Source organism: Cherax quadricarinatus, chromosome 18 (genome assembly GCF_038502225.1).
Source record: "Cherax quadricarinatus isolate ZL_2023a chromosome 18, ASM3850222v1, whole genome shotgun sequence".
Classification (NCBI taxonomy): Eukaryota; Metazoa; Arthropoda; class Malacostraca; order Decapoda; family Parastacidae; genus Cherax; species Cherax quadricarinatus.
In genome coordinates this window covers 42424980-42448440 of record NC_091309.1, presented here as the reverse complement: position 1 = coordinate 42448440, position 23461 = coordinate 42424980, and the positions used below count along the sequence as shown (strand labels likewise).

Sequence of the window (23461 nt, the reverse complement as noted above, 5' to 3'; positions counted from 1 at the left end):
TGCCTCCCCTATTCCTCCTGTCCTCCAGTGTCGTCAGGTTGGTTTCTCTTATCCTCTCCTCGTAGGACATGCCTCTTAACTTTGGGACTAGACTCGTTGTAAACTTTTGCATTTTCTCCAATTTTCTGATGTCTTTGGCCAGGTGTGGGTTCCAAACTGGTGATGTACACAGTGTACAGAGTCCTGAACGACTCCTTACTGAGATGTCGAAATTCTATTCTTAGGTTTGCTAGTCGCCCATATGCTGCAGCAATTATTTGCTTGATGTGCACATCATGGAGATGTGTTCGGTGTTATACTCACCCCAAGATCATTTTTCTTGTGTGAGGTTTGTAGTCTTTGGCCCCCTAGACTGTATTCTGTCTGCTGTATTCTTCGCCCTCCCCTGATCTTCATGACTTTGTGCTTGGCAGGACTGAACTCCAGGAGCCATTTGCTGTACCAGGCCTGTAGCCTGTCCAGATCCCTGTTGTAGTCCTGCCTGGCCCCCCTCTGATTTAATTCTCCTCATTAACTTAACATCATCTACAAACAGAGACACTTTCTTCCATTATGTCATTTACATATACCGAAACACACTGGACTTTGTACTGACACTTGTGGAACCCCACTCGTCACAGGCTCCCACTCCGCCACCTCGTCGCATACTATAACTCGCTTCTGCCTTCCTGTCAGGCATTTTCTGATTCTTTTCAATGCCTTCTTTGTTATTCCTGCCTGGTACTCCAGCTTTTGCATTAATCTGTTGTGTGTAACTGTGTCAAAAATCTTTTTACAGTCCAAGAAAATGCAATCTACCCACCTCTCTCTCTCTCTCTCTCTCTCTTGTCTTACTGCTGTCACCTTGTCATACAACTCCAGTAAGTTTGCGATGCAGGATTTCCGTTCCCTGAATCCGTGCTGGTTGTCGTTGATAAGCTCATTCCTTTCTAGGTGCTTCACCACTCTTCTCTTGATAAACTTCTCCATGACTTTGCACACTATTTATGTCAATGATAGTGGACTTAAGTTTAGTACTGCATCTGTCTCTTTTTTTTTTTAAATTGCGACTATATTTGCTGTCTTCTATAAATCAGGGAGCTAACCTGTTTCGATAGATGTGTTGAAGATTGTTGTTAGTGGTACAAAGAACTCTTTTACTCCCTCTCTCAGGACCCACAGAGAGGTGTTATCCGGCCCCATCGCCTATGAGGTATCTTGTTCACTTAGCATCCTCCTCAATTCTTCCTCGGTTGAATGTATTGTGTCTAGCATTTGGTGTACCAAACCCTTCCGTGTTTCAGGAGTCCTTTCTGTCTTCACTGTGAATATTTCCTTAAATCTCATGCTGAGCTCCTCACATACTTCTCTGTCATTTCTTGTGATCTCACCTCCTTCTTAACTCAACCTGATTAGCTGGTCCTTGACTGTTGTTTTCCTACTTTGGATCGGACTTGGTTTTTGCTGCTATATCATTCTCGTATTGTCGTTGGGCCTCCCTCCTTACCTGTGCATATTTATTTCTGCCTCTTCGACTACTCTCCTTATTTTCCTGGGTCCTTTGCCTCCTAAACTTCTTCCATTCTCAAGCTTGTGTAGTCCCCTCTCTTGTACTTTGGCTTCCTCCACTCTGCCCTTCCTGCTTCCCTCTCTACTAGTAACTCTACTATGTATTCGAAGCTTAGAACCACGTGATCAGTAGCTCCGAGGGGTCTTTCAATTGCAATGTCCTAAACTTTTGCACTACTTAAGGTGAATACTAGGGCCAATCTGCCTGGTTAGTCTTCTCATCCCTCTCTGGTAGTGTTCCTAATGTGCTGAAGCATGAGGTTTTCCAGTACCACCTCCAATATCTTTGCCCTCCACGCTTCTGGACCCCAGTGTGGCTCCAGGTTTTCTCAGTCAATTTCTTTGTGGTTGAAGTCGCCCACAACCAGTAGTTTTGCACTTCCCATATGGACCCTTCTGGCCACTTCAGCCAATGTGCCAACCATTGCTCTATTACTCTCATCATATTCTTGTCTTGGCCTCTTGCTATTCTCTGGTGTGTTATATATCATGGCAATTACCCCTTGGGACCACCTGGCTAGAGTGTACCTCTTCTGTAGTCTCTTGCTTCTGATCTGCCTCCTCTCTCCAGCTCCTTAAAATTCCATCTGTTTTTGATGAGCAGTGCCACTTTTCCGCCCATTCTGTTCCCTCTGTCTTTCCTCAGGATCTGATATCCAGATGGAAAGATGGCAACTGTTATCATTCCTGTGAGCTTGGTAACTGTAAGACCTATGATGTCCGGTGATGCCTCTTTGATTATTTTATGCCAGTCCTTCCACTAACTGCATTGGTGTACCATACCTTCAGTTTCCTCACCAACATTGTGGTCTGGGAAGTTTGTGGGGATGAGGGAGTAGGGGACCTGACAGGTTGCTGTGGAATTCTACTGCATAGTGGGGGGTGAGGGCTGTGAGTGTGAATTGCGGTTTGTATTGGGGTATGGTTTTTGGCTGTGGAGTTCTGAGGGTGGCTCCGTGTGCATTTGGGCTTGTTTCTCTGCCCAGCTCTGGTTGTCCTCTGTTGACTCTATCCTTGCCTGTTTTTCTAGCCCATTTCGTTTCTGTGTTCACTCCTTTAGCTGTTGTCTTTCTATTCTCATTCAGTCGTGGTCTAGGAACACCCTCTTGTATGTTGGATTCCTTCAGCCGTGGTTTCTCTTTGTGTGTGTATGTGTGTACTCACCTATTTGTACTCACCTATTTGTGGTTGCAGGGGTCGAGTCTTAGCTCCTGGCCCCGCCTCTTCACCGGTTGCTACTGGGCCCTCTCTCTCCCCGCTCCATGAGCTTTATCAAACCTCGTCTTAAAACTGTGTATGGTTCCTGCCTCCACTACGTCATTTTCTAGGCTATTCCACTGCCTTACAACTCTATGACTGAAGAAATACTTCCTAATATCTCTCTAACTCATTTGTGTCTTCAACTTCCAATTGTGGCCTCTTGTTTCTGTGTCCCCTCCCTGGAACATCCTGTCTTTGTCCACCTTGTCTATTCCACGCAGTATTTTATATGTCGTTATCATGTCTTCCCTGACCCTCCTGTCCTCCAGTGTCGTCAGGCCGATTTCCCTTAATATTTCTTCATAGGACATTCCCCTTAGCTCTGGAACTAACCTTGTCGCAAACCTTTGTACTTTCTCTAGTTTCTTGACGTGCTTTATCAAGTGCGGGTTCCAAACAGGTGCTGCATACTCCAGTATGGGCCTGACATACACGGTGTACAGTGTCTTGAACGATTCCTTACTAAGGTATCGGAATGCTGTTCTCAGGTTTGCCAGGCGCCCATATGCTGCAGCAGTTATCTGATTGATGTGTGCTTCCGGAGACATGCTCGGTGTTATACTCACCCCAAGATCTTTCTCCTTGAGTGAGGTTTGCAGTCTTTGGCCACCTAGCCTATACTCTGTCTGTGGTCTTCTGTGCCCTTCCCCTATCTTCATGACTTTGCATTTGGCAGGATTAAATTCGAGAAGCCATTTGCTGGACCAGGTGTCCAGTCTGTCCAGGTCTCTTTGAAGTCCTGCCTGGTCCTCATCAGATTTAATTCTCCTCATTAACTTCACATCATCTGCAAACAGGGACACTTCTGAGTCTAACCCTTCCATCATGTCGTTCACATATACCAAAAATAGCACTGGTCCTAGGACCGACCCCTGTGGGACCCCGCTCGTCACAGGTGCCCACTGTGATACATCATTACGTACCATGACTCGTTGTTGCCTCCCTGTCAGGTATTCTCTGATCCATTGCAGTGCCCTTCCTGTTATATGCGCCTGATGCTCTAGCTTCTGCACTAATCTCTTGTGAGGAACTGTGTCAAAGGCCTTCTTGCAGTCCAAGAAGATGCAATCAACCCACCCCTCTCTCTCGTGTCTTACTTCTGTTATTTTATCATAAAACTCCAGAAGGTTTGTGACACAGGATTTGCCTTCCGTGAATCCGTGCTGGTTGGCATTTATACTCTTGTTCAGTTTCAGGTGCTCCACCACTCTCCTCCTGATAATCTTCTCCAAAATTTTGCATACTATACACGTCAATGACACAGGTCTATAGTTTAGTGCCTCTTTTCTGTCTCCTTTTTTAAAAATGGGAACTACATTTGCCGTCTTCCATACCTCAGGTAGTTGCCCAGTTTCCAGGGACGTGTTGAAGATTGTGGTAAGTGGCATGCACAACATATCTGCTCCCTCTCTAAGGACCCACAGGGAGATGTTGTCTGGTCCCATTGCCTTTGAGGTATCGATGTCCCTTAGCAGTTTCTTCACCTCCTCCTCATCTGTATGTATGTCGTCCAACACTTGTTGGTGTATTCCTTGCTGGTGTCCCCATCTGGTCTGTCCCCCCAGAGTCCTTCCTGTCTCTACTGTAAATACTTCCTTAAATCTTGTGTTGGGCTCCTCACATACCTCTTGATCGTTTCTTGTGAGTTCTCCACCTTCTTTCCTCAGCCTTATCACCTGGTCCTTGACTGTTGTCTTCCTCCTAATGTGGCTATACAGCAGTTTCGGGTCAGATTTGACTTTCGATGCTATGTCGTTTTCATACTGTCGCTGGGCCTCCCTCCTTATCTGTGCATACTCGTTTCTGGCTCTTCTACTAATCTCCTTGTTTTCCTGGGTCCTATGCCTCCTGTACCTTTTCCATTCTCTGTTGCACTTAGTTTTTGCCTCCCTACACCTTCGGGTAAACCAAGGACTCGTTTTGGTCTTCCTATTATTTCTGTTTCCCTTGGGAACAAAACTTTCCTCTGCCTCCTCGCACATTGTTGCCACATATTCCATCATCTCGTTTACTGATTTTCCTACCATTTCTCTGTCCCACTGAACCTCCTGCAGGAAGTTTCTCATACCTGTGTAGTCCCCCCTTTTATAGTTTGGCCTGTCCCCTTCAGTTCCTGTTACCTTCTCCACTTGTAACTCTGCTATATAATCAAAACTCAGAACCACGTGATCGCTAGCTCCAAGGGGCCTCTCGTAAGTGATGTCTTCAATGTCTGAACTGCTCAGGGTGAACACAAGATCCAGTCTTGCTGGCTCATCCTCCCCTCTCTCTCTGGTTGTGTCCCTGACATGTTGATGCATGAGGTTTTCAAGTACCACATCCATCATCTTGGCTCTCCATGTTTCGGGACCCCCATGTGGCTCCAGGTTTTCCCAGTCGATCTCCCTGTGGTTGAAATCGCCCATTACCAGTAACTTTGCTCTGCTCGAGTGAGCTCTTCTTGCCACCTCAGCCAGTGTGTCCACCATCACCCTGTTGTTTTCTTCGTACTCCTCTCTTGGCCTCCTGCAGTTCTGTGGTGGGTTATACATCACTCCAATGACTACTTTATGTTCTCCGGACTGAATTGTACCTACAATGTAGTCTCTTTCTCCAATCATGTCCATGCCTTCCATTTCCTCAAATCCCCATCGGTGTTTTATGAGCAGTGCAACCCCTCCTCCCCCTCTACTCCTTCTATCTTTCCTCAGGATCTGATATCCCGTTGGGAAGATTGTGTCTGTTATTGTCTCAGCGAGTTTTGTTTCTGTGACTGCTATGATGTCTGGGGATTTTTCACTGATTCTTTCGTTCCACTCCTCATGTTTATTCATTATTCCATCCGCGTTTGTGTACCAAACTTTCAGTTTCTTTTCTATCATTGTGGTCATGCAATAATATTGGGGTTGGGGGAGCGAGAGCCTTGGTGGGGGCCTATATGGGGCTGTGGTGTTGGTGGGGTTTGTGATGATGGGGGTGGGGTCAGAATGCCCATAAGGGACAGCTGTTGGGGTGAGGTTTTTGATATGGGGTTGGTGGCAGAGGGAACAGTGAGTGGGTTGTAGTATAGATTGCTCAGTTGCGTTGGGAATGTCGCGGTTTGAGTCTTTTGGTGGGAGGTTCTGTGGGGTGTGTTTTCCCTTCCTCCTGTGTCTGGGTCCTACTCATTTTCGTCATTGCCTCTCGTTCCTCCTTGCGTCTCTGTACCCTCTCTTTCAGTGTAGTCCTTTCTTCTTGTGTTCTGTCGCGGTCGAGGTATACTCTCTGGTACCCCTGTTTGTCCCTCAGTCTTGCTTTCTCTTGCAGAATCCTGGTTCGAACTGATTCTTCCTTGAAAGTTACTCTGACAGGCCGTATCCTTCCACTCGCAAACCACCCAATTCTCTGAAAATTTGTCACCTGGGTCATATCGCCCTCACCTATTGTTTTCATGATGCCTTCAATCATTTTTTTCTCCTCCTGTTTTATTTCTTCAAAGTTGTCCCCCTTGGCTTCTTGGAGCCTGTACACAAAAACTGACCTCGCCCTTTCCTCCTCCCACTGAGTCTCCATCTGCTTCCTCTGAGGCATTTTATTTCCTTCCATTGACATGTTCTTGCCTTCAGTCCCTGTCGTATCTGAAACTTCTATTCTCAGTGAACTGTCTTTCATGACCAGCTGTCCCTTGCTACTGCAGTTGGCTGTTAAAATCTCTGCATATAGCATACCTTCATTGTCTTCGGACCTGTCATTTGATCTTAGTGTGCTCCTCGTCTTTTCCCTGGCCCCACGTGGGTCTGATAGGGCCTTCGTGTACGTCATGTCTCCGTTGTTGCTTACCGTCCCCTTGTCTGCGCCTGACATTGAATTTCCTGATGTCACATCTGAATTGTCATTTGTCTCTCTAATCTGTTTCAGGCTTTGCAGTTTCTCTTCTAAGCACTGTATCCTAGCTTCTGCTGCTAAGACCTGTACTTCCCACTTCCTGCACTCTTCAGCTATCCGCTCCTCCATTTTCTTACCAAGCTCCACTATCTTCCTTCCCCACTCTTCCTCCCTTTTTTGGAGCTCTAACTCCCAGTCTTTCCTCCCTGGTTCGTCTACCAGATCACTGGTTTTCCGTCCTCTAGGGCCACCCATTTTTTTTTTTTTTTTTTTTTTTTTTTTTTTTTTTTTTTTTTTTAACCACAGACAGAAGGCTAGAGGAGGGAGAGGGTGCGAGGGGGAGAGAGAAAGGGTAGAAAGAGGGAGAGAGAGGAGAGAGAAAGGGTAGAAAGAGGGAGAGGGAGAGAGAGGAGTATGGGTGTGTGTGTGTGTGTGTGTGTGTATGTGTGTGTGTGTGTGTGTGTGTGTGTGTGTGTGTGTACTCACCTACTTGTACTCACCTATTTGTGGTTGCAGGGGTCGAGTCATAGCTCCTGGCCTCGCCTCTTCACTGATTGCTACTAGGTCCTCTCTCTCCCTGCTCCACGAGCTTTATCATACCTCGCCTTAAAACTATGTATGGTTCCCGCCTCCACTACTTCACTTTCTAGGCTATTCCACGGCTTGACTACTCTATGACTGAAGAAATACTTCCTAACATCCCTCTGATTCATCTGAGTCTTCAACTTCCAATTGTGACCTCTTGTGTCTGTGTCCCATCTCTGGAACATCCCGTCTTTGTCCACCTCGTCTATTCCGCGCAGTATATGTGTGTGTGTGTGTGTGTGTGTATGTGTGTGTGTGTGTGTGTGTGAGAGAGAGAGAGTAATCAAGTAATCAAGTGATTCTGTTAATTTAAGATTCTTGGCTAAATTCAACCAATATTTCTTTATATACATTTTGAACAAACACCTGACCTTTCCTCCCTCGAAGAAGTTGGCGACCATAATGATGGCACTAATATCCTGCTCCATAATCATCCTCCAGAAATCACCAATAGTAGATACATCTGTGTCTTTTGGTCCTTGTGCAGCAATATAGCCAATATTACCATATCCCTGTTAATGAAAATTGTTTTCATTTGTTTTCTTTCTCTGGTGACAAAAAAATTGATTCACTCTTTTATATATCATTATTTAGCTTGTACCAAAATGTTATCTATAATTCAGTTAGGTTAGGTTAGGTAAGGTTCGTCAGGAAACAGGACAAATGTTTCCTGACGCGGGTCTTAGTCAGATGATGACCCGCCTTTGGAGCTTTTGGTCATCTGACCGAGGCCTTCCGCTGGCTTACCGGTCCACCCCTTTAAAAATTATGGTCATTTATAACCATCCAAAAATAAAAAGGAAGAAAAAAGTGATGTATATAATTCAGTATAATATTTATATATACGATGTGTGCTTCAAGGCTTAATTAATATTTTAATATATTTATAGTTAAACATATTCAAAGACATTACAAATATTTAAGGAAATATTTATTGGATAACAGAAAATTATTTTTTAAATAGGTTATTTAAATTACCAGCTGCACTTCCAGACATATGATTGGCATTTATAAATTTTGAGTAGCATTTACCTTCTGATTGGTTGGGTACGATTCAGAACCGTCATTTCAGAGGTGCCGGTTCAGTGCCAGGCTTTATCGATGCCAGATAATTCAGCGCCAGGCTGTTTCACCGCCGGGTCATTTAGACATCATGTAGAGTACCTACGTGCAATTTTATCAAAATAATGTATTCTAACCCAAACCTAATTAGCCCTTTGTTTTAGACGTTTTAAATAATTTTTTTTTTTAATTTTGAATCAAATAATCCAATCACTTAAATATGTAATTCAACAAATTATTGTTCAAAATTACTTTTTTCGTATTTTATTGAATTGATTCTTGAAAGTACAGTGGCGCTGAAACCTTCTGGCAAAGAATAGTCTGGCACTGAAATGACCTGGCAAAGAATAGTCTGGCGCTGAAACGCCCTGGCAAAGAATACCTGGCGCTAAAATGACCTTTCAAAGGATAGTCTGGCGCTGAAACGCCCTGGCAAAGAATAGACTGTCACTGAATCGCCCTGGAAAAGAATAGTCTGGCGCTAAAATGGTCTGGCAAAGGATAGTCTGGCGTTGAAACGCCCTAGCAAAGAATAGTCTGGCACTGAAACGCCCTGGCAAAGAATGCTCTGGCGCTGAAATGGCCTGGCAAAGGAAAGTCTGTTGCTGAAACGCCCTGGCAAAGAATAGTCTGGCGCTGAAATGGCGGCGCTGAAATGGGCGATAATGGCTTGGGATGGTTTAGCAAAGACATTCTTAACAATAATGTTGACTAAATGAATTATAGCATTAGCTGGACTTACAGACAAGTGCTGGTACTGACGTAGTCAAAAGTAGCTTCAGTTTAAGCTAGACTTACGGAAACGTGACTGGCATTGATGTAGTCAGAATGGGGATCACCATCAATCACAGAGAGCAAAACTCTCGTGTCGTCATCTGTACGAAACATCAGAAATGTTATTTATATTTATCTGTTTTTATTATATAAAGAGCTATTTTCACACACACACACACACGCACTCAAACACACACACACACACACACACACACACACACACACACACACACACACACACACACACACACACACACACACACACACACACAGTGAAGAGGCGGGGCCAGGAGCTTGGACTCGACCCCTGCAACCTCAACTAGGTGAGTACAACTAGGTGAGTACACATACACACAGCCTCTCATAGTATTCGGTCAGTTTTCCCACTCCTCAACCTCCACACACCCCTCAGAATACAGCACTGAAAAAGAAACTGAAGGTATGGTATACCAAAACAGACAGATAACAAATAAGTGTGAGCAGTGGCACAAAAGAATCATGGAAGCATCCCCGGACATCATTGCACTCACGGAAACAGACATGATCTTTCCAACCGAATATGAGATCCTGAGGAAAGATTGAGGGAATATAGGTGGAGAAGTTGCACTGCTCATCAAAAGCCAGTAGAGTTTTGAGTAGCTTGAAGGATTGAACTGAAGGGAAGCAAAGGACTACATAGTAAGAGCACTTCAGACTGGAGGTCTGAATGTACAACCCACCACAGAATAGCAGGTCAAAACATAAGTCTGACGAGAGCAACAAACATGGCTTCTGAAATTTAACCTCACCAGAGTGGAAAGTCATGAAGTTCTGGGAAGGACAATGAAAACCGCAGACGGAGTACAGCCTAGGGAGTAAAAGGCCCCAAAACTCGCTCAAGGAAAAGGATCTTTGGGTGAGCATCATACCGAGCACATCTCCCAAGGAGCATATCAACCATATAACCGCTGCGGCATATGGCCACCTGGCAACCCTAAGAATAGTGTTTCTACATCATAGTAAGAAATCATTCACGACACTGTACGCCGTGTACATCAGGCCCATATTAGAGTATGAAGACCAGTTTGGAACCCACACCTGGTCAAATATGTCAAGAAATATAGAGAAAGTGCAAAAGTTTGCAACATGATTAGTCCTAGAGCTAAAAGGTATGCCCGTAGAGGTTCCGGGAACTTAACCTAACGACACTGGAGGGATTGGAGGACATGATTATGACGTATAAAATGCTGAGAGGACTTGACATTGTAAACAGGGAGAGAATGTTTCAGAGATGTAACAACTCTGAGGAGTCAGGGATGTCATGAAGTATTTCTTCAGCCTTAGAGTTACTAGGACGTGGAACAATCTGGATAGTGAGGTAGTGGAGGCAGGATCTATTCACAGATTCATGAGGAGGTTCGATAAGGCTCTTGGAGGGGGGAGAGAATTTACATAGTAGCGACTAGCGAAGAGGCTAAACCATGAGCTATGTGTTGACTCTTGCAACCACAAAAAAGGTGAGTATAAATGAGTACACAAACTAACGGATCAGTGGTCCAGATGCTCCTACTCTTCTGTCTTCCTTGAAGCGGGATGCCTTGATACAAGTGAAGAATTCTTGATGCAAGTAATTGGAGCTGCCCTCTTTTTCCTCTGATCAACCTGATCTTTCTCAATCCCTAAGTGTTGCACGATCTTTAATATTTGGGTGCTCTTCCAACTATATATGTGTATATAATATATATATATATATATATATATATATATATATATATATATATATATATATATATATATATATATATATATATATATATATATATATATATATATATATATATATATATATATCAATCTGATCTTGCAATTGGTTTTCCTAATGTTTTCGAGGGTGTAGAACCGCAGCTTCTTGCGCTGCTATTTTTCGTCCTTGCTGTTTTAGAGCGTATTGAGGCCTAGCTCTTGGCCCTGCTATTGTTCTTCATTGTGTTAGAGTGTATTGAGCTCCATCTCCTGGTTTGGCTACAGTTCTTCCTGGCTGTGTTAGAAGATAATGAGCTTCAGTTCCTGGCTTTGCTTCTGTTCCTAATTGTGTTCTAGGGTGCTTAACTTCAACTCCTGGTCCTGCTACTTATGTTTCTAGCTGCATTAAAAGATGTTGAGGTTCAGCTCCTTGCCCTGCTGCTGCTGTTCTTAGATGTGTTAGAGGGTTGTAATTCGACTCATGATTCGCACTACAAGCGAAACATTTAGTCAATAAAGGTTCCTAATTTTACACATGTGTCTTACTTATCACATTGTCAGTAATGTATACCATATATGTGAGAGTGGGTGTATTGCTCGTATCAGCATTTGAGTTCTGGAGATGAGATCTTCGATGCTGCACTTTGACATTTGGGTAGGGATGCTGATCTTTGGAGGATCATCTGACTTTCATGGGAGCATATTTCTAACACGACAATTACTGCAAGAATGACAGTATGTTTTATTTGCTTTGAGTCACCTTGCATGGCATGCTAGGAGTATGTTACACTTTGTTCGGCATATGTCACACTATCATAAAGGCTGCCTCCCGACCAGCGAACCAGGTGCTAAGGATTTAATGATCAATAAAGGCCCTGTCGTTATATCAGTACCTCGGTTCATTGGCCAATCACAAATAAGATCGCCAAAGTTGTGAAGCATTGTGGTTCACTGGTGTCGCGAGTTTTGGCAGATTTGTCTGGGCTACTGATCTTTCACGGTGTCTTGTCTGGCTCTTACATTTTTGCCTCCTTTGATTACCGCGTTGTATACTTGCTCTTACATTCCTGTACATATTGTTAATAGTATACTTATTGTAAATACCAGTTTGCTTATTTGGTGAAGAAAATACAAGTCATATATAACTTCTGTTGTCTTCTGATTGCTCCACGATTTTTCCATTACAACAAGGTGTGCAAGACATTCTATATCTGTGTTCGTAATATCTTATTTGGATGGGTAGAAAAAAGTAATAATATTGTTTTATTTAAACACATAATTTCAGATTAGGTTAAAAGAGACGGCAGAGTTTTATAATACTCACATGGGATGATTTTATTAGAGCGATTTTTGAGCTTGTTCTCTGGTTTTTGTCCAACATATGTACTCTTCAAATAGGTCTCTGATGTACTCTGTTGGGGAATAGTAACTGTTTATATTACAACAGAATTACCGGAGGGTTGGTGTTTGTCACAATGAAAAACACACAGAAATTTTTAACTAAAGCACACAGTAAAATATTCTGCAATACTAGATATAAACGCTGTATTATTGTTGAATAGTATATTTTTAAACAAAATGTAACTGCTATGCTGCGAAAATAATTTTTAATGTAATAATAATATACAAAAAAAAATATTTTAAATGTTTGTGCGAGGATGAGGCTGGAGGCAGTAGAGAATTTGTAGTCTGGATTTTAGATGATGATGAGAGGTTACTAAGAGTATTGTAGATGAATGTTTCAGAGAACCGACACATTGGTAAGATGGATATTTAGAGATGATGGAGTAAAGTAGGATGTCTTGGAGGGTGAATAAATCCGTAATGAGGGAAGAAAGGGCAGGGGTTGTTCTAGGAAAGTTTGGAGAAACGGGATAAAGAAAGTTTTGTGTGAGGCATCTGGATATGAAATATCCATGTGTAAGCGTGTTAGATAGGAGTAAGTGGAAGCAAATGGTTTTCATGACTTGACATGCTGCTGGAGTGTAAGGAAATATTTATGAAGAGATTCAGGGAAACTGATTAGCTGGACATGAGTCCTGGAGATGGGAAGTGCAATGCCTGCACTATGAAGGAGAGGTAGAGATGTTACAGTTTGGAGGAGCACCTGAGCTGTAATGTCTGAATGTCTCTGGCAAGAAAGTGATATTGATAGCTAAAATGTTTTTTTTTCTCTTTCGGGTCACCCTGCCTTGGTTGGATGCGGCCCTTGTCTAAAATAAATGATAGCGTTTATAAGGGACGCAGGTGAGAAACAAATAAATGAATGATAGAATGATTAGGTAAATATAGTAGTAAGGAAGAATAATTTAGAAAATGAGACGGTTTTATAATATAAATTATAACATACTGAAAGAAAGGTACATGAAAAGAAAAAATGAGAAAAAAAACGTGGTAATTATGTATGGAAGACCAGTAAGAGGATGGACGAATGTTTATCAGCAAGTGTTGAATGGAAAAAAAAAACATTTGTAGGTAGATTTACAAGTTAAGAATGACTGGTGGAAAAAGATGATGTGAATGAGAAAAAGTGGATTAGAAATTAGGAATTTAAGGGAAACACACAGGGCAGATTAAGGGATAAAATGAAAAATAGAAGGTGGAGCATTGAGGAGAAAGTTAAGCAAAGAATTCTGAACTTTCCCAAAAATAGGAAACTGTGTCATATTAGGATAAATATAATTCAGAGTGTGGAACAAAGAATGAAGGAGAGAAGAATAACCAACGAGAGCAAGTTAATATTAATATAGGGATTCAGGGTAACCTTTAAGCAGGACTTGGATATTGAAGTTGGGAATTACAGTGCCAGCATTTAGGAGGGATGGGAATACTGCTGTTTGGAGGTCGTCTGACTTATCAACTTTGTATACTTCTAGTAACATAGCTATTACATGATGCCGAATGTTCCCAGATGTCCAATGCACTAATAATAATAATAATAATAATAATAATAATAATAATAATAATAATAACAATAATAATAATAATAATAATAAAAATAATATAATAATAATAATAATAATATTAATAATATAATAATAATAATAATAATAATAATAATGATAATAACAATAATAATAATAATAATAATAATAATAATAATAATAATAATAATAATAATAATGATAATAACAATAATAATAATAATAAAAAAATATAATAATAATAATAATAATAATAATAATAATAATAATAATAATAACAATAATAATAATAATAATGATAAACAAGAACTACTATTCTTGACGAAAAACAAAAATAAACAGAGAACAAGGTAGTTACCAGTCTTGTTTTGAGGGAGAACTTTTGCTCATAGTGAAGCATCTTAACTTCTGATTTATTAACGTTTCAGTACTTGTATATAGTCAACTTTTATTGTGTCACTTTCTTGTAAGTTCCACTTCCTAACTGATGTTAGGGTAAAGTGTATACTACCCCCCCCCCCCCCGAGGATGCGACTCACAACAATAAATTAATATCCAGGTACCTACTTGCTGCTAGGTGAACAGGGACAGCAGGTGTAAGGAAACATACCCAACGTTTCCACCCATGACGGTGATCGAACCACGGACACTGTGTGTAGGCTGAGTTCGCTGACAAGGGCGGTCTAAGACAGACCGAAACGTTGCCTAGTTGATTTTCTATTTGTGGGTTAGTTCTTAAGTGAAGGCCTTTATATTAGCCGACGAAACATATGCTTCTTAAAGTGTTCTGTGTTTGTGGCCTTTAATGGACAAGTTAAAAAAAAAAATGCTTGCTATTGGGTTCCTTAGTATTATTACGTTTGATTCATTGAATTCTTTCTGAAGCGTCATTTCTTGTTCAGTCGTCGGTTTGATGATTGATTTTATTTTAGATGATTTGTTTGTACTGTCTGAGGTACTGAGACTGTAAAAACAAACAATACAATCTTATAATTACTGTCTCTCAGTCCTCTTTATATTGTCTGACAGTAGTCAGTCAGCCTCCTTCATTGTTATCATCTATTATTTTTCGCTTAATATGACTGGCTTGGCATTTCCTCTGGATGCTACACTTTAAAACGCCTTTCTGCTTCCCTTCTTTCTTCCTTCCCTTATGTTTTATTTTTTAGGCTCATCTTATTTTTTTTCAGCTATATGATGTCCTCTGTATTTTTTCAATATCCTTTAATACTTGAGTTGTTTTTATTGTAATTTTGTTAAAACGAGAGTACTCTTCAGTGACTCCATATTCACTTACCTGGTTCTCTTATACATTTCCACTTGTTGTAATCCGACATTTCTTGGGTGGGTTTTTACCACAGCATGTTATAATCACGCGCTGCTCCCAGGGGTGACTCCACAGTCCATTGTATTGTGTATGAGCCAGTGTAAAATAACACTTTATAAAACCACGTCAGTTCATCTGCTCCTCTCATTCTTGTGTTTAATATTCTGCTTTACGAAGAATTTCACAGGTGAGTCAATGAGTTGGTAATATAATTTAATCTATTATTTACTGAATGTTATGAAGCCATCAACCAGGTGCAGTAACTAATAGTGTCTCAATCATTTGACATGTCTCGAATTACACGAAGAAAATGAACTCTTTACAGGGGAAAATTAAAATCAACACAGTCTCTCTACCTGGAGAATCGTATGAGTCAGGCTTGAAGAAAGCTCAACACAGGCAATTATTCTATAAACAGGACATACATCCGCCTTTACTCATCATGACAGACCTCATTCAAAACTTCCTCAAACTTTCAGGTAACGAAGGTGCAGGATTTGCCTATCAAAATAAGAGGTTTTGTCAAATTTAGTGACGGCAAACTGAAGGAAGATATCGTCATCGGAAGTCAAATTCGGAACTTACTAAATGATACTTATTTTGATGGAAGTCTCCACAGTGATGAGCTGAGAGTATTGCTGACATTCAAGATCACTTACACAGGTTTCCTGGGTAGACATCACAGTGATGAGCCGAGAGCATTGTTAACATTCAAGATCACTTACACAGGTTTCCTGGGTAGACATCACAGTGATGAGCCGAGAGCATTGTTAACATTCAAGATCACTTGCACAGGTTTCCTGGGTAGACATCACAGTGATGATTTCAGAAATATTGTAGAAGAGCTATTGTTGTTGGATATTCCACGTGATTCATTGCCTCCATTCTCACCTTAACTTTCTCTTGCCTAAGCTCGGTGACGTTAGTAATGGCCACGATGAGTGATTCCCTCAAGAAAACATATAAGAGATATCTGACCATCAGTTTGATGGTCGACTACTGCTGGGAAGCGATACTGAATACAAGCAAATAACCCTGAAAACTGTGATATAAATATGTTTGTGTGATTCTATGGAAATTTCTATTAGTTTTCTTATGCCTAAATATATAATAAATTTATGTTAAAAAATACAAGTTGTTGTCATTGCATGCATCACACTTAAAATCTATAAATACTACAACACCTATGATTGTTAATTATCATATATTATATAATTTTTTAAACTTTACCAAAATACCGAACACAGGATTTCAAACAAATCTTACATGATAGAGACTAACCAGGCTCAGATTCGTGATTACCTCATCAGAGCTATGTTAAAACTACCAGTTTGGTTTCTAAACTGAATAAAAAGTAAATTTTGTTGGCTAGTGTAATTAGCAGATAAACTATTGGATGACAAAATGGCTCAGGACGTGATATAAATGACAGTAAGGAAACTGGTAACAGCAGACAAGACATGTAGGGAATGACAATACATTGAAAAAAAGACGAATCAATGAGCTTTAGGAGGCTGATAGTATATCAGGCAGAAGGCGATAAGAGGAGGATTATTATTTCGACTATTTAATGTATAGATGAGGTCAGAGGCAAATAGAAATTTTTCACACCATCTAAAATTATTTCTGATGCAAACAATTCACCATCTAACTAACCTTCTGGTCACAACTAGTTGGAAACAAGATAGTGATATAGAAATCATTGTTGAGAAGTATATAATACTTGAGTTGAGACTCGATGGAAATTGAGAGGGAGCAGTGGAGCGATTATATGAAATTTCATGAAACAGGTCCAACTCATGGCCCACAACACTTACCCAATAACAACAATAATTCCTCACCTTTTCCACTCATCGCTATATATACAGCTTTAACCGTAACCCATTCCCATGTAACAGTTCATTAACCAACTCAAGCCTCACATACTTCCCCTTCCTTACAGAAGTCTCCGATATGTGGTTTGTGATATACGAACAGCCTCTTAAAAATGCTAACCTCTGACTTCCATTTGTTATAGTATGACTTTCCCCCATATAACTTAATATAATTCTGCTTTTATTCTTTTGAACACCATGTAGCCCAGTTTCTGACGAGAACAAGAGACGTAAATAATGCCTGTATAAGATGAGGAAAACAGAGATTAGAGAGACTAGACTAAGGATGCAGCCATGCTCTGGGGAGCAAGCCTTAGTATTTCAGATAGAGATAGAGCCACAATTACTGGAGTACTCATATGGGGACAGGTCTCTTTTGGAAGTGGAGGTATTAGCTACTTGTGGGACTTGAACTGTTTATACTAAACTGGATTCTCTCTTTTGGTATCAGTTTATTGTATTCCTAATTCCTGAGTGTTAATTTAGCTACTTACAAGTATGTTCTCATGTATTTTACAATGTCAAATTTCCTTCTGCAGTAACCAAGTCTTAAAACTCTCTATTCAATGTGTTTTATTATTTCAGACATTTTTGACTTGTGAATAAATTGCACAATATCCCTTCAATTGTGGTATTAATTTCCATTCCCCCCTCTTTATTGTTATTTATAATGATAATAGACTCTGAATTGTGTTGTAGGTACGACTGAGCATCACTTACGTTGTGTTAACTAAAGTTGTAATAGAGTATGAAACACCCATCTATTTTGAATATACTGAGAGGACTGGAGATTGCTGGTATATTTCAAGTGTATAAGATTATGAGGACGTCTAAGAAATGTAAGACTACAGTATTTCCTCTCTCATATTAAGGGCAAATGGTGATGGGTCTTTCCTACAATAACTGTGATACGACAATAAATAAAACAGAGAGATCCAGAACACCACAAATAATGAGCACAGTAAATGACAGACAGATAAGACCATGGTACACAAATGTAAGTGGATTATGAAACAAGGATGATGAATTGAACAAAAGACTAGCAGAGGCATACCTGCTACAGAGACAAATTTATCTTAAATGATAACGGATGCCATATTCCCAGCTAGGTATCAGGTAATGAGAAAGAAAAGAGGAAACATGGGAGAGAGAGAGAGAGAGAGAGAGAGAGAGAGAGAGAAAGAGAAAGGTATATATATGTATATATATATATATATATATATATATATATATATATATATATATATATATATATATATATATATATATATATATATATATATATGTCTAGCCGAATAGGCAGAATTTGCTATCTTGGCTTAAGTAGCAACGCTCATCTTGCCATATAGGACAAGTGAAAATTTGTGTATGCAATGATTTCGCCAAAATCATTCTGAACCTAACGAAAAAAATATATTTCACTGTGTTTGTTTAGTATTAAATTACTGTAAACAAATCTAAAATATATTTAGTTGGGTTAGGCTAAAATAAATTGTTCTTGTAATAATAAGGTTAGGTAAGTTTTCTAAGATTCTTTTGGTGCAAAATTACAATTTTTTATATTAACATTAATGAAAAAAATATATCTTTAAACGTATAAGAGAAAATTTTAGAAAGGACTTAATTTTAAATGAGTTCTTGCTAATTGACCAGTTTTGCATATTCGGCACGACATATATATATATATATATATATATATATATATATATATATATATATATATATATATATATATATATATATATATATATATATATAAAATATATATATATATATATATATATATATATATATATATATATATATATACATATAAACAGATAGATAAATAGGTAGATAAATAGATAGATAGATAGATAGATAGACAGATAGATAGATAGATAGATAGATTGATAGATTGATAAAGAGAGAGAGAGAGAGAGAGAGAGAGAGAGAGAGAGAGAGAGAGAGAGAGTTGTGGCATTATAACTTAGCACATGGATCTGCTTGAAAAACAAGAAATAAACCCCAGAATAGGCAAGGTTAAGAAACCCAGGGAATTAACAAGAAGTTTACAACTCCTCCACACGCACACACGCACACACACTCACACACAGGCAGGGCCAGGAGCTGAGTCTCGGCCCCTGCAATTACAATTAGGTGAGTACAATTAGGTGAGTACACATACACACACACACAGGCACACACTTACAGTGTGGAAACACAAACACTACAACGCCTAACCCATAAAAAAAAATGGTTGCTCAGAGGGGAAGTCGAATTCTCAGGGGATCAGAGGAAGATGGTTCTGGTAAGGAAGAATGGATGGAAGACCAATGTAAAAGGATGAAACAAAACTGGGAGAGCAAACTAGGTGAGTTTTCTGTGAAAAAGAGAAGAGGATGGAGGCAGAGAAGAAGAAATGAGAGTCACAAGCCAAAGTCACAGTAGCCAGGATATGGGCCTTGAATATGAGGTAAATTGGCTGAAGTGAGTCACAGGCCTTGATGAGACAGCATCTGAAGCAGGTACACCCCTTCTGAACGAGGAACACAATGGAAAAGAAGGAGACATAACTTATTCTAAGGCCCTATCAGTCCACCAAGCAGGGCCGAGGAATGAAGGAGAAATGTTGGGAGCTAGGAGAGCAGTAGGGGAGGGGGGCGAAGGTAGGGAGGGAGCTAGGCCCCATGCAGAGACACAACCATGCCACCAGGAGATACAGGAAAATATAAGGGGACAAAGGCCATATACAAACAGGATCCAGAAACAGAGAGGGAAAGGCAATGGGAGGAGGAGAGGGAGAAGTCTGTGTTTATTCATGGGCTTCAAAAGAGCAAGGGGAGGATACACAATGAAAGTCAGCAGGAAGAAAAGCAGGAGATTGAAAACATCATCAAAAAATAGGTGAGGAGGACATGACCGAGATAGTAAATTTTCAGAGAATTTGGGGGTAATTGAAAGGAAGTAATCGGCTGGTCAAACTGATTTTCAAGACAGAAACTGTGAGGATCAGGATCCTGCAATAAAACCACGGCTAAACAAAAGCAGTTTAGTGAGAGGACACAAAAACGAAAGGGGCTAGTAAGAGAGAGAGGAAGAGAGTCAGCAGAGGACAACCAGTGCAGGGCACAGCAACATGCACAAGCACACAGAGAACCACCCCCAGAACCCCATGATCAAACATGCTATCCCAGCACAAACAACAATTCACACTTACAGTCCCCACTCCACACTACACTATAGAATCTCACAGAACACTGCCAGGTCCCCCACCTTCACAGACCCCCAGAATACAGTGTTGTAGAGGAAACTGAAGGTATGGTACACCAATGCTGATGGAATAGTGAATAAGTGGGAGGAGTGGCATGACAGAGTCAAAGAGGCATCACTGGAAATCATAGCCCTAACAGAAACTAAGCTTACAGGAATGATTACAGATGCCATCTTTCCAACGGGATATCAGATCCTGAGGAAGGACAGAGGGAACAGAGGTGGAGGAGGAGTGATACTACTCATCAAAACCCAATGAGATTTTGATGAGCTGAAGAGAGGAGACAGAGGACAAACAAGAGACTGCATAATAAGAACACTTCAGTGTGGAGGTTCCAAGGTGGTAGTTGACACAGAACAGAAGGATCCCAAGGCAAGAGTATGATGAGGGTAATAGAACGATGGCTGACACACTGGCTGAAGTGGCAAGAAGGGATCATGCGAGTAGGGCAAAGCTGCTGATCATGGGTGACTTCAATCGACTAGGAAATCCTGTAGCAATATGGGGACCCAGAAATGTGGAGTGCTAAAATGATTGAGGTGGTACTGGAAAACCTCATGTACCAACACGTAAGGAACACTACCTCAGAGAAAGGAGAAGATGAAGCAGCAAGACCGGACCTATTATTCACCTTGAGTAGAGTAGATATTGAGGACATCACATATGAAAGACCCCTCGGGGCCAGTGACCACGTGGTTCTGAGCTTCAATTAAACAGTAGAATTACAAGTGGAGAGGGAAGCAGGAAGGGCAGGACGAATGAAGCCAAACTACAAGAGAGGGGACTACACAGGCTTGCAGATTTTTTTACATGGGGTTAAGTGAGACAGAGAACTGGCAAGGAAGTCAGTAAACGAGATGATGGAATATGTGACAGCAATATGCAAAGAAGTTGAGGGAAGGTTTGTACCGACGGGTAACATGAATAACGAGAAAGCCAGGATGAGCCCTAGCTTCACCCAAAGGTGAAGAGAGGCCATAACTATGTGTGCTAGGGAACTGAAGAACTATAGAAGGTAAAGGACCCATGAGAATAAGGAGAGCAGTCACAGAGCCAGAAATGAATATACACAGGAAAGAAGGGAGGCCCAACGACAATACAAAAATGACATAGCAGCAAGAGCCAGCTTTAACCCGAAGCTATTGTACAGCCACATCAGGAGGAAAACAACAGCCAACGACCAGGTAATCAGGCTGAGAAAGGAATGAGGTGAGATCACAAGAAACGACCGTGAAGTATGAGAGAAGCTCAGCATCAAATTCAAAGAAGTGTTCACAGAGAAGAGAGAAGGGACTCCAGAAAGATAGAGGTGGTGGGGAATGCCATCAAGTGTTGGACATAATACAACCGAGGAAGAAGTGAAGAGGCTGCTAAGTGAGCTAGATACCTCAAGGTGATGGGCCAGATAACATCTCTCTATGGGTCCTGAGAGAAGGTGCAGAGACGCGTGTGAACCACTAACAACAATCTTCAGCACATCTATTGAAACAGGGCGATTACCTGAGGTATGGAAGTCAGCAAATGTAGTCCCAATTTTTAAAAAAGCAGATAGACAGAAAGCATTAAACTACAGATCAGTCTCACTGACATGTATAGCACGCAAAGTCATGGAGAAGATTATCGGGATAAGAGTGGTAGAGCACCTGGAAAGGGATGAGCTTATCAGCGACAGTCAGCAAGGTTTCCGGGATGGGAAATCCTGTGTCAGAAACCTACGGGAGTTCTATGACAGGGTGACAGCAGTAAGAGTTCCCCACAAGAGATTGGTGCAAAAGCTGGAGGACCAGACAGGGATAACAGGGAAGTCACTGCAATGGATCAGGAAATGCCTGTCAGGAAGACAACATCGAGTCATGGTACTTGGCGAGGTGTCAGAGTGGGCACCTGTGACAAGCGGGGTTCCATAGGGGTCATTCCTAGGACCGGTGTTGTTTCTGGTATTTGTAAACGACAAGAGGGAAGGAATAGATTTTGAAGTGTCCTTGTTTGCAGATAAGTTGATGAGAAGAATTCAATCGTACGAGGACAAGGCAGAACAACAGAGGAATCTAGACAGGGTGCAGGCCTGGTCCAGCAACTGACTCCTGGAGGTCAACCCCACCAAGTGTGAAGTCATGAAGATTGAGGAAGGGCAAAGAAGACCGCCGACGGAGCACAATCTAGAAGCCCAGAGATTACAAACCTTACTCACGGAAAAAGATCTCAGGGTGAGTATAACGCCGGTCACATCTCCTGAGGCGCACATCAACCAAATAACTGCTGCAGCATATGAGCGACTAGCAAACCTAAGAACGGCATTCAGTCATCTTAATAAGGAATCGTTCAGGACCCTGTACACCGTGTACGTTAGGCCTATATTGGAGTATGCAGCACCAGTTTGGAATCCACTCCTAACGAAGCACATAAGAAAACTAGAGAAAGTGCAAAGGTTTGCAACAAGACTAGTCCAAGAGGTAAGGGGCATGTCCTACGAAGAGAGGTTAAGGGAAATCGACCTGTCGACACTCGAGGAGAAGAGCGATAGCGGGGATTTGATAACGACATTTAAAATACTGAGAGAAATCGACAAGGTAGACACAGACAGGATGTTATAGAGATGGGACACAGCAACAAGGGGTCACAGCTAAAAGCTGACGTCTCATATGAATCATATGGATATTAGGAAGTATTTCTTCAGTCACAGCGTTGTCAGGAAGTGGAACAGTCTGGGAAGCAATGTAGTGGAGGCAGGATCCATACATAGCTTTAACCCTTAAACTGTCCAAACGTAGATCTACGTTTTTTTCAATATTTTAAAGTATGATCTGTTTGGACAGTTTAAGGGTTAAGAAGAGGTATGATAAAGCTCGTGGAGTAGGAAGAGTGACTGAGCAGCTGCCAGTGAAGAGGCGGGGCCAGGAGCTATGACTCGACCCGTACAGCCACAACTAGGTGATACAACAAGGTGAGTATACACACACACACACACACACACACACACACACACACACACACACATACACACACACACACACACACACACACACACACACACACACACACACATACACACACACACACACATATACACACACACATACACACACACATATACACACACACACACACAAATGCACATACACACACACACACACATACACACACACACACACACACACACAAACACACACACACACACACACACACACACACACACACACATACACACACACACACATATACACACACACATACACACACACACATACACACACACACACATACACACACACACACACACACACACACA

The 23461-nt window shown here is 41.1% G+C and overlaps 1 protein-coding gene across 3 annotated transcripts in view; it reads right to left on the bottom strand.

Moving 5' to 3' along the window:
- Nucleotides 1-23461, bottom strand: part of LOC138852893 (receptor-type tyrosine-protein phosphatase alpha-like) — a 148652-nt gene that overhangs the window by 93666 nt on the left and 31525 nt on the right. For all 3 annotated transcript variants that reach the window (XM_070086446.1, XM_070086447.1, XM_070086448.1), the window contains exons 5-7: nucleotides 12119-12206; nucleotides 9097-9173; nucleotides 7608-7748 (exon numbers count right to left, since the gene is read on the bottom strand). In XM_070086446.1, the coding sequence (XP_069942547.1) occupies nucleotides 7608-7748; nucleotides 9097-9173; nucleotides 12119-12206 (306 nt within the window). The remainder of the gene's footprint in view (nucleotides 1-7607; nucleotides 7749-9096; nucleotides 9174-12118; nucleotides 12207-23461) is intronic.